The sequence below is a fragment of the Nelumbo nucifera genome, chromosome 7 (assembly GCF_055504915.1).
Source record: "Nelumbo nucifera cultivar China Antique chromosome 7, China Antique-T2T, whole genome shotgun sequence".
NCBI classification, from domain to species: domain Eukaryota; kingdom Viridiplantae; phylum Streptophyta; class Magnoliopsida; order Proteales; family Nelumbonaceae; genus Nelumbo; species Nelumbo nucifera.
Window position 1 is genome coordinate 16,213,264 of NC_142655.1, and position 13,137 is coordinate 16,226,400.

General features: G+C 42.0%; 1 protein-coding gene across 4 annotated transcripts in view; it reads left to right on the forward strand.

Annotated features, from left to right (window-relative positions):
* Positions 1-675: 675 nt before the first annotated feature.
* Positions 676-13,137, forward strand: part of LOC104607806 (MutS2) — a 37,507-nt gene continuing 25,045 nt past the window's right edge. For 2 of the 4 annotated variants that reach the window (XM_010273522.3, XM_010273524.3), the window contains exons 1-2: positions 677-1,361; positions 7,787-7,892. In XM_010273522.3, the coding sequence (XP_010271824.1) occupies positions 936-1,361; positions 7,787-7,892 (532 nt within the window). In that variant the 5' untranslated portion in view covers positions 677-935. Of the gene's footprint in view, positions 1,362-7,786; positions 7,893-13,137 lie in introns of all 4 variants that reach the window. The other 2 variants (XM_088892155.1, XM_010273520.3) reach the window with 2 other exon arrangements.

Here is a 13,137-nt window from a genome sequence, read left to right on the forward strand (position 1 = left end):
GTTATCTTTTTGTTTTTTTGGAAATTCAGTTATCTTCTTTAAAAGGCATGCTGAATATTGAATATTTGGTTTTCAATAAATGGATAGGTGTTCCATCACTAACTCAATTAATTATATTATAATTTTAATTGAACATAATACAATATGATTAAATTATAAAAATCAATTTATTTAATTAAAATTTCCACCACGAAGCTAATATTAAAAGTTAACTTGCTTCTTGATAGCATTAAAAAAGGATAAAATAATACAAGTTAGTAATTTTTTTAGTTTTAATGTTTATTTTCAATAGAATGTAACAATGGAATAATTAAATTGAAAAAATAATAAGTAAAATTTTTGTAAGGGATAACCCCTCTATTTCTAAGCGAAGTTGAATGAAAGGCTTCTTATAATCTTAAAAAAAAGAAAAGGATCATAACCAACAAACTATATCTATAAGAAAAAACTAATAAATTGAATATTTTATACTATATAAATTTATTATATAAGTAAAAAAAATTGATTTTTATTTATTTTTTCATTTATGGCATAATATTTCGGACTTGGGTTAAATCCAAATCCGATGGGAAGTCGACATCACATCCGGATGCAAAATGGAGATCCGAATCCCACCCGATTACAGATCAATCGGGACCTTACACCCTATGCAGGCTGTAATAGGAGTTCAACGGGTAATCCAGGTCGATAGTGCATTTCTACGGGCCTGTTTCACTTTAGGTGTGTACGTTAAGCAATACTGCAATAGTTCCCTCGGTCCCGGGACGGGACTGGAGGACAGCCGTTGTTCTGAGAATTTCATACTATTGGTGGAGGGAAAGATTCAAAATAGATGGAGAAATCACTCATTTTTTCTCTGCGGTGTCTGAAACTCTGCGCAAAAATTATCCAAGAGTTCATCTTTTAATCCTTGTCTCATCTTCGGCCCCCTTTTAATGGAATCACTCCCGTTTCCGCCACTACCACCACCAGCATCGCATCCTTCGTTTCCAACGCTTTCTATGAACTTAATCTCTGCTAACCTTAGAACAAAAGTACACTTCAGTTATTCTATATTCAGGCGCTTTTCCGTGTCTTCCCTAGAGTTGACGAGTACCCATGAGCTGGTTCGTAGTAGGAGTTGTAGAAAGAGGAATCTATTGAATGGTGTAGGGGTTAGGGCTAAAGTTTCTGATGACGAGCTCAAGGAGAGGTGGTTAGCTTCTCTCTCTTGCCCATTTTCTGAAATTGCTAGGAAGCCGACTGATGGAGGAGAGGAACCCGCTAACAATTCTGGTTCGGAGTGGGTAATCGGCATTGATCCGGACGTTTCGGGAGCCTTGGCGCTATTGAAGAATGACGAGTCAGATTGTTCTGCCCAGGTAATGACTCGCTCTGACTGTTTTATTATTTTCCTTTTTTCTCTTTAGTGTATTCTTGTTGTCTACGTTTCCGTCATTTCTAATGCCAATATCACAGACGCTATTTGGTTTTGAATGGCGAAGTTCTCTGATTTACTATTGTAAGGTTTCATCTTTATATGGGGCTGGCTGAGTTTTACCGGTTTTTAACAGAAGCCCCATTATACACTGTGTATGACATGTTATTTTTACCTTTTTATCTTAACCTCATTTCAATTAATGCTGATTTAACATTTGTAGTGGTGCTGCCAAGGAATCCCACCAACTCACAAGTCACAACCATCTTTGGATCACTTTTAATAACCAGGATACTAAGATCCAGTGATCTCGCAATCCTTAATCCTTGTGTCACTGTTGTTAGCTCTGTTGCGATGGAATCCTCATGACCAATGGGACCTGATAACATGACTACTTTTGTGCCATAACAGTCCTTAAATACTCCTCCCAAACTGGCAGGATGCCACATGGAGGCTATTTATTGGGCTGAAACCTTGGCAATTGAAGTGGAAGAATAATTGGACTTCTTTATAGCCTATGGGTGAATAAATTTTACTATCACTGCCATGTACACACAACAATTTGCATGAAGTTTTGACTAGAAACTTGCTTGGAGGGAGATGGGTGTGATGATACTACCTCCAATTTGAGATCCATAAACAACTGTTAGAGATCTTTTGTCCTTTTGTAAGATACATGAGCAAAACAATCAGTCCATTGATCAAGGTTTAAAATGTTGGTGTCAGTGGAAATGCCAGTCATCCAAATATAGGGAACATGTTGAAAATGTCGGAAATATTGTAAAAAGTTATGGACATGGTGGAAACATTGTCATTGTGAAATATGGAAAAATATGGAATAGTATTTTATGAAATTATAAAATAAGTTTAGGCACACCTTTTTAAATTATTATCTTGTTCCAAATATTAAACAAAGCTACAAAGCTAAGTTTATGGACAGAGTAATATATTGTGAAGTTGTACATGATAGAATGAGTTCAAGCAAAAATTTGAACTTATAGAAAATGCAAATGATTCTAATAGATCAACCAAATAATTGATTACACAAACAAAAACTATTTGAAAAGAATATCGAGTTGTCTCAAAGTGTAATCATGTAATGTTTTAAAACGCGGAGGCATGATGCGAGGTGTAGTTCGGAATGTAAGAAGCATAAGCCTCCTTAAGAGGAGGGGGATGAGGAAGAAAAGGAAGGAGAATCTCATTTTTCTTTATTTCTAATAAAAGTCTTTTATATTGGGAAGAATGAAGATGCACAACACTAGCTGAAAGGGGGTTTTGTCGAAGTGTGTCAATATTTTAAAGATTGGTTTATTGTTATTATGTCAAATTAATCCTTGTATTCATTGTGTTTTTTGCCTATTTCTCATCATACGTTGGTTAAGGTGCGGTGTGTTGTCTTCGGGAAACGCCCTAGCTTGAGCATGAAAGACAAATTAGGATCCATGTTCATTAGAGTTTGGCAAAATTTTCAATGCTAGCTGCCAACCTGGCACATTCCTATCCAGGCTCGGGACTAGTATTGTAAGACAAGATCACATTGGTGAAGTTTGTAATAAACAAAAGCTATCTTACAATTTATGATACAATTCACAATTTGATTTAATATGACTTTGTCCATGATTTATGATACGATTATGAATTCAGAATTCAGAATTCAGGCACTAAAATGCTTTAAGTTTTTCTAGTAATATTCCATATTTTACGATACATTTTTGCTTGTTGTCTTTGAACTAGTACCTTCTTTTTTTGTTTCCTTCTTCTTCTTCTTCTTATTTATCAGCAACACAATATCATAATTTCATTACTATTTAAGAAACAGGTTACAACAAGAAGTTGTTAGAAACCAGCAAACCCATTACAGGACTAGCCACCCAACACTATATTACAATTGTTCCCAGTAGATATGCTACCTTTGAACCCCTTGCCTTGTAAAACCATCTACCAAGCTGTTAGCAGATCTTCTAACCCATCTTATCTGAACATTCATGTCTTTTGATAACCATTGAAGTGTCTGAGTTCATTTCTACGCTGCCAAATCACCCCTCACACCTTTTTCCAACCATCTTACCATCTTCAAATCACTTTCAATGACCAAATTACCAATTCCCAATTCTTTAGTTTTCTCAACGCCAAGCACTGCTGCTAAAACCATGCTCATACCAAATCACCTTGCCATCAATACTTTCTTTTCCATGGTCAGCTGGTCAATTCTTCATCCAATGAGGCTAAAGCAACCAGTTACTACTTCCTGCCTTGACTACACTGGAAAAGAAGTTTTTTGGGATGCAAAAGAGGGTCTCAAAATGGATATTATGTTATACCTTTGATTTCATATTCATAAATGCCATATATAAGGTTTATGAGTGGGTAGTACTGGCAATTGACTGAATGATGATCTGGGTTCAATTTGAAGCAATGTTGTAAGACTAGGACTATCCACAAAACTGGGAAGGCTTGCGGGTCATGGGTTAGATGATCTGGTTGCTGGCTTAACCTAGTGACCCGTGACTTCATATTTATAAAATATAAAAATATTATGCATATATTTAAGTTGTAGTCAGATGGTTGTTGTTTTGGGTTTTAATATAAGTGACCAGGGTTTAAATCTTTTAATTTTGATTTTTTCCATTGTCTTTAGAGTGATTCACTTCGAGTTACCTTGTCACTATTTGAGTTGGATTGCCCTTGGCATATTAGAAGGCTGGTGGCTGATTGCAAAAATTTGATTGGGCCAAATCCAGATTTGCCTAGATCTGGTCTGATATGAACTCTAGGTGCTTACAGTCTGATGAACAAATCTTGAACTCAGTCTATCGATGTTAATGAAATGGAAGAAACACTGTCTGACCATCAATTAAGTCCATCATAGACGAATTCTCACTTGGAAGCCAAAATTCAAAAAGGGCAAATTTCTTAAACTACCCCTACTGTTTAACTATTGCCTTAAACTACCCCTACTATTTCTAACAATTGACTTCTCTACCCCTGCTGTTAGCATCCGTTAATGTAGCGTCAAAACCCGTACACACGTGACACCACGTGACATATAATTTTTTTTAAAACCCAATTTTACCCTTTGTCCTTCTCCCTCTCCCTCTCCCTCCTTCCTCCTCCTTCTCCTCCTTCACCTTCTTCTCCTTTCAGCGGCAACAAACCGAGTTCTTCACACCTTCTTCATGGTAGTCGTTGCCGGCAACAACACAGGGATGAAGACGAGTTCATCCCTAAGAAAAAAGGGTTGTCTTGTTGAGTAAAACAGCATCAAACTAGGAAAATACAAGTGGAAAGTTTTAGAAAGGGGACGATCTCCAATATTTTGGTTGAAGGAAACAGGGAGGTAGAAAAGAGAAGTGTTGCCGCAGACGAAGGAGAAGCAAAATATAGCACTGAGGACAGCAATCTTGAGGAACTGATGACGAGTGATGATGTGCTGAAAGGGGACAAAGCTATAAAGAATGGTGAGGAAGATGAGGTAGCGGTAGCCACAGTAGCTGAGGAGGTACTTATTCAGGAGGACTTCGGTGTTGAAGTACTAGGAAGCGATATTCATAAAAAAAAAAAGCGATGATTAGGGTCGTGAAGAGATTAGGAGACAACAGGCTCCTAATGTTGTTGTTTCACACATTGCCAGTTGGTGTTGTAGGGATGTTGACCACTTGTGTCTGTCATGTTGACCACCTGCTTGCTGTGCCAGAAGCGAGACGATCGTCATGCCGGAAACAACAGAGATGGAGTGATCGTCGTGCTGGAAGCGGAGATGATTCTGAATTGTATTTGGGGCAATGAGAACTCGGCTGCGAGGTGGCAGATGACTAGAGTATTTAACTCTGATGCACCACTCATTGAAGAATTCAATAATTGGTTGTGTGAAGTGGAGCGTCATGGGGGTGGATGATGGTCCTGTTTACTTCATTCCGGCTCTGGGAATTCAGAAGAAAGAGGACCAATACTGACCTGTAGGTGACCACCTGTGGATGATGGTCCTGTTTACTCCATTCCGCTGCCAAGGGGGACGGGTGTGAACTCAGAAGAAATAGGACCAAATACTTTTGTATGCATGGCTGCTATTGTGAAGCTGATGTTGCAAGAGAAGAAAGTTGCCTCATAGAGATCACTCCCTGTCTCTGTCGACCACCTGCTCAGCTTGTAGTCTTGGGTTGCTCATCAGCCTCGTTGTCCACGGTCGTGAATGCAGTGAGGAGCTGTGAGACTGATGACGCTGGTGAGGTTATTTTGGGAAAGATTGAAGACCAGGAGAGAGGACTGGTTGAGTGGAGAGATGGCACCACCTAAACAAGGAGGCACTGTTAGTACTATTGTCTAGTGTCTACTATGAGTCATCCATTCATCCTCTGTGTCATAACTGTTCCTCTCACCACCACCAAGCAAGCAGGCAAGCAAAATCCAAATCTGGAGTTCCTATTGCCACCATTATACACCTTTCGGGCCCCATAGTCTCCACATTTGAGGGATAGGCCCACCATTGGAGAGATTCAGACGATGATTCTCCATAAAACCGAATAGAACCCTAAACCCCTTTTGATTTGACGGTTGTTTCTCTGTCCCCTCAGCAGGTCCGGGGTGTATCATTGACTTGATCAATGGTAATAGCCTCAAGTTGGGGGAGGTTCAATATTTGGTCCTTGATGAAACAGACCAGATGCTTGCTCTTGGATTTTGCTTCCATCCAAGCGGTGAATCCACAACAGAGATAATGGTTCAACAGGTGATGGGAATCTGGGTTACAGTGACGATGATATGCATGGAACTGGGAAGGAAGTGCCAATGTTTGAGGAAAGATGGTCGGGATTTAATGGAAGGGTAAAACTGACTTTCCACCCTTTCTGTTAGACTTTAATGGTGATGACAATTGTCAGAAACAGTAGGGGTGGTGCAAGACAATAGTTAAACAGTAAGGTTATAGTTAGTCAATTTGCTAAACCATAAGGGTAGTTTAAGAAATTTGCCCAATTCAAAACTCTAGGGAAAAGGACTGGTTATCTGTTATCATAGCACCATCATCTAATCCTTGTCCCAATCACATGAAGCCTGTTCTCCCTTGCGGTATTGTTCAGTACTATATCCATTGTTGAACTGTGGGCTATTAAATCATTTCTCACTACTTGAATTCATGTCCTTTTTGGTCTGCCTCGAGCTCTTCCAGCTCCTTCAACTTGTAACAGATCACTTCTTACTGCTACCGTAGATATTCTTCTTTGGATGTGTCCAAACTATCTTATTCTACTTTCCTTCATTTTAACGCACTGCCAGAGTTACTCCTAGGTTTCTTCAAATGAATGCTGTTACTTCTGATGCTATACATGGCCCAAGTTCCTCTTTTATTTATTGTGATTGTAAACATTGAACTTGTGCTTCTTGTCCGAAGATAGCAAACAAATTTGTACTGATTCATTTGGATTTATTAAAATAATCATAGCTTCATGTATTTGATGTTTCATCTGTAAATAGAAAGAGCTAAATACGAGTGTCCTGAAAGGTTAATGATAGAAAATGGTATATATTGCCTTCTTTGATACCTAAAAGCCCAATATCTGGTGCAAACTGGGTACTGTTTTCAAATTTCCAAGAAACCACATGGATCTACACTTTGACAGTTTGATTAAAATGGTAAAAGATGGCAAAAATCTTCATGAGTATCAAATTTTCAAGGGTTTTTCAAGGGTTTTGAATCATCTCTTCTTGAATCTTGATCACATGTTCGCATTTTTATTCTTGCCTTTTAATGTGAGGGAAAGATGCAGTGTTTAGAAAACAGACTGGACCGACCGGTCAGACTGGTTGAATGGACCTGTCCCCTGGTTGGTTCAGTCACACCCCAAGAATTGTAATGTCTAAAAACTTGGTAAAAATTGGCTGGCCATCCGGTTTAACCGGAAACCGGTGAACTGGTCCCAGTTTCATGAGACCACCTGGGTCACTATGTAATTGAAATTCTAAAATGAGTGTGACAAGACTTGAACCCATGACCTCTTATTTTCATATATAGCTTAATTATCACTAATCCACCTCTTTACTCGTGCTATTTAATGACTCTTTATTGTATATATTACTCTACTACATACATATTTTAAAGAAAATGTAAATTAAGAGACTTGAACCTTGGTCATTTGCTTTAAAAATTAAGGAATTTGCTATCCATCATATTTAAGTATATTAAAAGTTGTAAAATATATTATATATAGTATTTATATAATCCATAATATATACATATATGCCACATTATCACGGTTTGACCCCAGTTGAACCTCTGACCCATGAATCTCTCCCTTCTCTGGTTCTATGACCGGTCCGTTTCTCTGAACATTGGAAAGATGACTGTTAATGGATGTATTATCTTTTGTGTAGGTATTTGATACTCCTCATGTGCAAGTATTGGTTGGCAAAAGAACTCGAAAACGTCTAGATGCAAAGTCTATAGTTCTATTGCTGCAGAGTATTCATGCACCACTAGGTATGAGATGGCCCTTTTATCTTTTAAAGGTCTCTGGGCATTTTACTTTGACATTTTAGGAGTATAATTTTATTGGTGATGAATTTCAATTACTTGCCCTGTATATGGTAATAGTTTGATGCTAATTTGTGGTAGCAGCTGGAGATGGTTTCCATCTAACTATGGTCATGAATCGGAATTACTTGTTCATATTGCTTATATGTAGTTCATAAAGTGGTTGTGGACCAAAATTAATATTGCCTAGAAGTTTTAATGCATTTATGCAGGAATTCTAACTCCCCCCACCCGATTGATAATATTCTTATCTGGTAATTTTTAGTGAAAACCATTGGTTTGGAGTGCAAAAAAACTGTAAATAATACAAAATTAATATGCTTGATGTGACTTTTATGGTGTCTACTGATAGCCAATAATGGGTGGTCATTCCAGGTAATATCTGCACATTCCTTTGAATTGTGTTACAGTCTTACAGATATATGTGTGACAGAGCACAAATCCCTTACATGATTTGGCACAAACCTGAAGAGGCAGATGGAAGAGGTTTAATGAATTTTTCAAAAGCCCCAAGAGTATTCCGGAAGATTCAAGAAGTCCCTTGAACATTATAGATACTTGTACAGTATTCCAGAGGTGTTCTAGAGCATTCTTGTAGAGATATCTAGAAGTCTATAATAATCTTAACCATTGGATGTATGACACATGTACATATCTAGACTGCTTATTATACAGCCCAAGGGCTATATAAGGAGGAGCCTCTTATTTGGTGAAGCATCCAAGAGTTGTAATCCTTTTCTTGAGCAATACAAAGAATTCCTCGAGTTCCTTTACTCACATTGCCTCTGTGTCTGCAAGCTTGTCCTTAAGTAGCCCAAGTGTGTCCTAAGTGTTCCTAAGTGTGTGGATTGAGTGTGGTGCCTAACTTGTTCCTAACAGCCAGGAGTGTGCTCTAGATGGGAAGGCTGACTTGTGGAGTGATGGACTGCTGCCCAAGTGCTGCATAAGATAATCAGTGTCTTTGAAAGCCTTGGCTGCAGGACTACCCTGAATATTGATCGTCATCATCATCATCATCATCTAAACCTTATCCCAACCATATGGGATTGGCTACATGAATCCTTTTTTTCCCTTCCATTCTGTTTAGTGCCATATCCATTGCTACTCTGTATAATGGATATGATGCTCGATTATGGTGGCTGGTGGCCTAGGATGTAGGTGATAATACTGGGGTGATGTATGTAGCCCCTACAATTCTTTGTACCAACCTCTTCCTATAAATTTGGGATGCGTGTGTGTGGGAGGGGGGGATTGTGATAGAAAATGGGCTCCTGACTTACAGATTCTTTCAGGCTTATAGAAGTTTTATGAAACTTTATGGTTGTTCCCATTACTGTCCTTTGCCAAAATTTTTGATAAATGGGAAAATTTTATTAGAGATAGGAGAATAACAGATACAAGAGATCCATGGGGAGGCACAAGTTGTGACCTCCCCAAACAATAAAAAATTAAAAATTAAAACAAATTACAATTGTGCCCAATATAACTATTCCCTATTTGCCCCTTGCTTGGCTAAACTATCAGTCATAACATTAGTTGATTTCCCCACCCATTGTATTCTGAAACACAGATTTCTTGTCAGACACTTGAATTTTTTAAGTTCATTCTTAATATCTCATAGTACCAAACCAGTCTTTGGGTTCTGTAGCCACCCCACAACCACCTTGGAGTCACCTTCTATTAGTAGCTGTTCCGCTCCTAGTTGTACTGCAAATTGTACCCCTTGGAGGGCAGCTAGTAATTCTGCCCTAGTGGAGTCTCCCTCACCTAAAGGGCCTGAGTATAAGAGAGTCATATTACCACTTTCATTCCTTAGAACCCCTCCCATCCTAGAGGGACCTGGGTTACCTTGACTGCTGCCATCAAAATTTAGTTTCATAAGGCCTTCAGAAGCGGGTACCCAACTCATGTGCACCTTGTTCTTTAGGGAGGAGCTGCTTGCCAGTGCTATCCAATGCCTCCAAAGATCATTAAAAGAAAATTGGTGAAACAAGTCCAAAGATTTCAGCCACGAGATATCCCTATACAAGATATACTCCTTCAGTTCTTGTTAGCTTTTCTCCTTCTCTTGGAATATCCTGGCATTCCTTCATTCTCACACATAGCAATGCTGCTCTTGCACACCTTCACATTATTCTTATTCTTTGTTGACACCAAGTGAAGGTAGAGGGATCAAAACACATGCTTACTTCTGTTGGCCTATTCCACCTGCACCCAAAAATCAAGAGGAGCCTATCCCACAACTCTGTAATAACATGACAGGAAATTAGTATGCCCATGTGTACCATAGTACTTATTGTCCATGATCAAGTTGCACAAGACCCCCACTAACAGCCTTGTATGCTATGTGTACCATAGTACCTATTGTTCATTTCAATTTAAATATCTTAGGGGCTGCCAACTCTGCCAATGTGAGCTTGTCTTACATTGCTGGCCCAGGCCTGGATAAAGGAGGGTGGCGTTAGGTTGGCAGCCAACACTATAGCTTTTGTCAAACTCTTATGAGGGGCTGTTTGATAATGGCTGAAGTGGATGATGTTATGGGCCCGAGCGTAGGATCGCGTCACGGGTCGCTCCACCGCAGGAACCTCAGATCTTTCCTTGCCCTTGGCCTTGCGTGCAGGCCCTATTTTAACTATCTCGTGGGTGATTTGTCCAAGAGATCACCGAACTCTCCTTTACTCTCTTTCTTGACTGAATATTCGATATCCTCATTCAATAATGGCGTCTCCTTAAATAGGAGATTACAAGAGGAGGGTTCCTTGTAGGATTCGGCTAGGTTAATCTTAAACGGACTTAAACTCCTACTTCTACTTAGACTACTTTACTTTTAATGGTACTACAATTCCTTCTAAGAATAGGGGATAAGATAAGGGAGAATGGGATAAGGGATAAGGCGCGTTCTCTTGACGTGTCCAGATGAGGGTGGGCCCACCCTATGAGCTGTCGTGTGGGCCCCGTTCTGCTGCTGCTGCCGATGTGCGTGCACGCGGCTCATGGTGCCGCCGCCGTGCGGCGCTCGCGGTGCTGTTGCCGCGCGGTGCGTGCGGTGCCACTGCTGCGCAGTGCGTGCGCGCGGCTCATGGTGCCGCTGCCGTGCGGTGCCGGTCGTGTGCGCGCTGCTGCCTCAACTGCTGCCGTGTGGTGCGGGTGCTCATAACATCACTCCCCTCCTGGACTACGAGCTTGTCCTCAAGCTCGAGGTCTGGATAGGCGTTGTGGAGATCGGTCCAGGGGATCCAGGTCGCCTCTGTTGGAGGTAGTCCCTCCCATTCGACTAAAACCTTGAAGGTGCCTTGATGGATGCGGGGCCGGATAAGGGCACGGGGCTGGAGGATAGGTCTGCCGTCCTGCAAGGGGGGTAGGGGAGGCACATGGTCGGGAGGAGTGCCTACATAAAGCTTTAGGAGGGACACATGGAAGATGTTGTGGATCCTGCTGTGCTCCGGGAGCTCGAGTTGATAAGCTACCTTTCCTATCTTCCTTAGAATCTTGAAGGGCCCATAAAATTTGGGGCCAGCTTAGGGGGCCCCCGGCGCCTGAGAGACAGTTGCCTGTATGGTCAGAGTTTCAGCCAAACGTACTGCCCTGGTTCGAAGGTGACTTCACGGTGCCGCTGATCGTAGGCATGTTTCATACGTGCCTGCGCCTGTTGTAAGCGCAAGGAGACTTCAGTCAGGAGGGCATCGCGAGCTTGGAGGCTGCGGTCCACTTCTTCCAACCGCGTTGAGCCCGGCTCGTAGGACAGAAGGCGTGGAGGATCTCGACCGTACACAACTCTGAAGGGAGTCATTCCGAGGGAGGAGTGATAGGATGTATTGTAGCAGTACTCAACCCATGGGAAGTACTCCACCCAGCGCCGCGGCTGGTCACCCACGAAGCAGCGAAGGTACATCTCAATTGTCCGGTTCACCACCTCTGTTTGGCCGTCTGACTGTGGATGGTAGGCCGAGGAGAAGGCGAGGGCCGTGCCTTGTAATCTAAAGAGCTCCTTCCAGAATGTGCTTGTGAAGATCGGGTCCCGATCACTGACGATGGACTCGGGGAGTTCATGTAGGCGAAAAATGTGGGTGAAGAAGGTATGGGCGACCGAGACTGCGGTATAAGGATGGGATAAAGGGAGGAAGTGAGCATATTTGGAGAACCGGTCCACTACCACGAACAGGACTGACTTCCCCCCGACTTTGGGCAGCCCCTCGATGAAATCCATGGCAATATTAGCCCAGATCTGCGTTGGGAGGGAGAGGGGTTGGAGCAGGCCTGCGGGGTGCAGATTTTCCCATTTTTGCTGTTGGCAAACTACGCAGTTCTGGATAAAGTCCCGCACCGAGGCCCTCATAGCTTGCCAGTGGAAGTCAGCATGAATGCGATGCAGCGTTTTTTGAATGCCCTCGTGTGTCGAGTGGTGTATGCTGGCGATGATGGAGGGAATTAGGGGGCAATCGGCAGGTAGGTAGATCTTCTTTTTGTAGAATACCAGCCCATCGTGGAGAGACCAGTTCGGGTTAGCAGACCCAGACTGTATTTGTTGGACCAGGTTGTTCCATTCTGATGAGTGTGGCAGTGTGTTCCGAATGTCTTCTAGCAGGGTGGCTCGTGGTTGGGAGATCGCATGGAGGAGCATACTATCTTCTTCTCGCCGGGACAAGGCATCTGTTGCACGGTTCAGGGATCCTGCCTTGTAGTCCACTCAGAAATCGAAACCCAGAAGCTTGCTGACCCAATGTTGCTGTGGGAGGTGGTCAGTCGTTGTTCTAGCAAGTATTTGAGGCTGTAGTGGTCTGTTTTGACGACGAAGGGTCTGCCCCACAAGTACGGCCTCCAGTGTTGTACTGCCTTGGCTAGGCCAATGAGCTCGCGTTCATAGGCGGGTAATTTGAGATGGCGATCAGCTAGCTTGCAGCTGAAGAAGGCTATCGGGTGCCCTTGCTACTGAAGGATGGCTCCTATGCCTGTGCCGGAAGCATCACACTCAACTGTGAACTCAAGATCAAAGTTCGGTAGCTGGAGGACTGGTGTGGAAGAGAGGGCTTCCCTTAGGCCTACGAAGGCTGCATCGGCTGTGCTATCCCAGTGGAAGGCATTCTTCTTGAGCAGGTTGGTAAGCGGGGCTGCTAACAGGTCGTAATTCTGTACGAACTTTCGGTAGTACCCTGTTAGCCCTAGGAACCCACGGAGGGCCTTGGCGGAC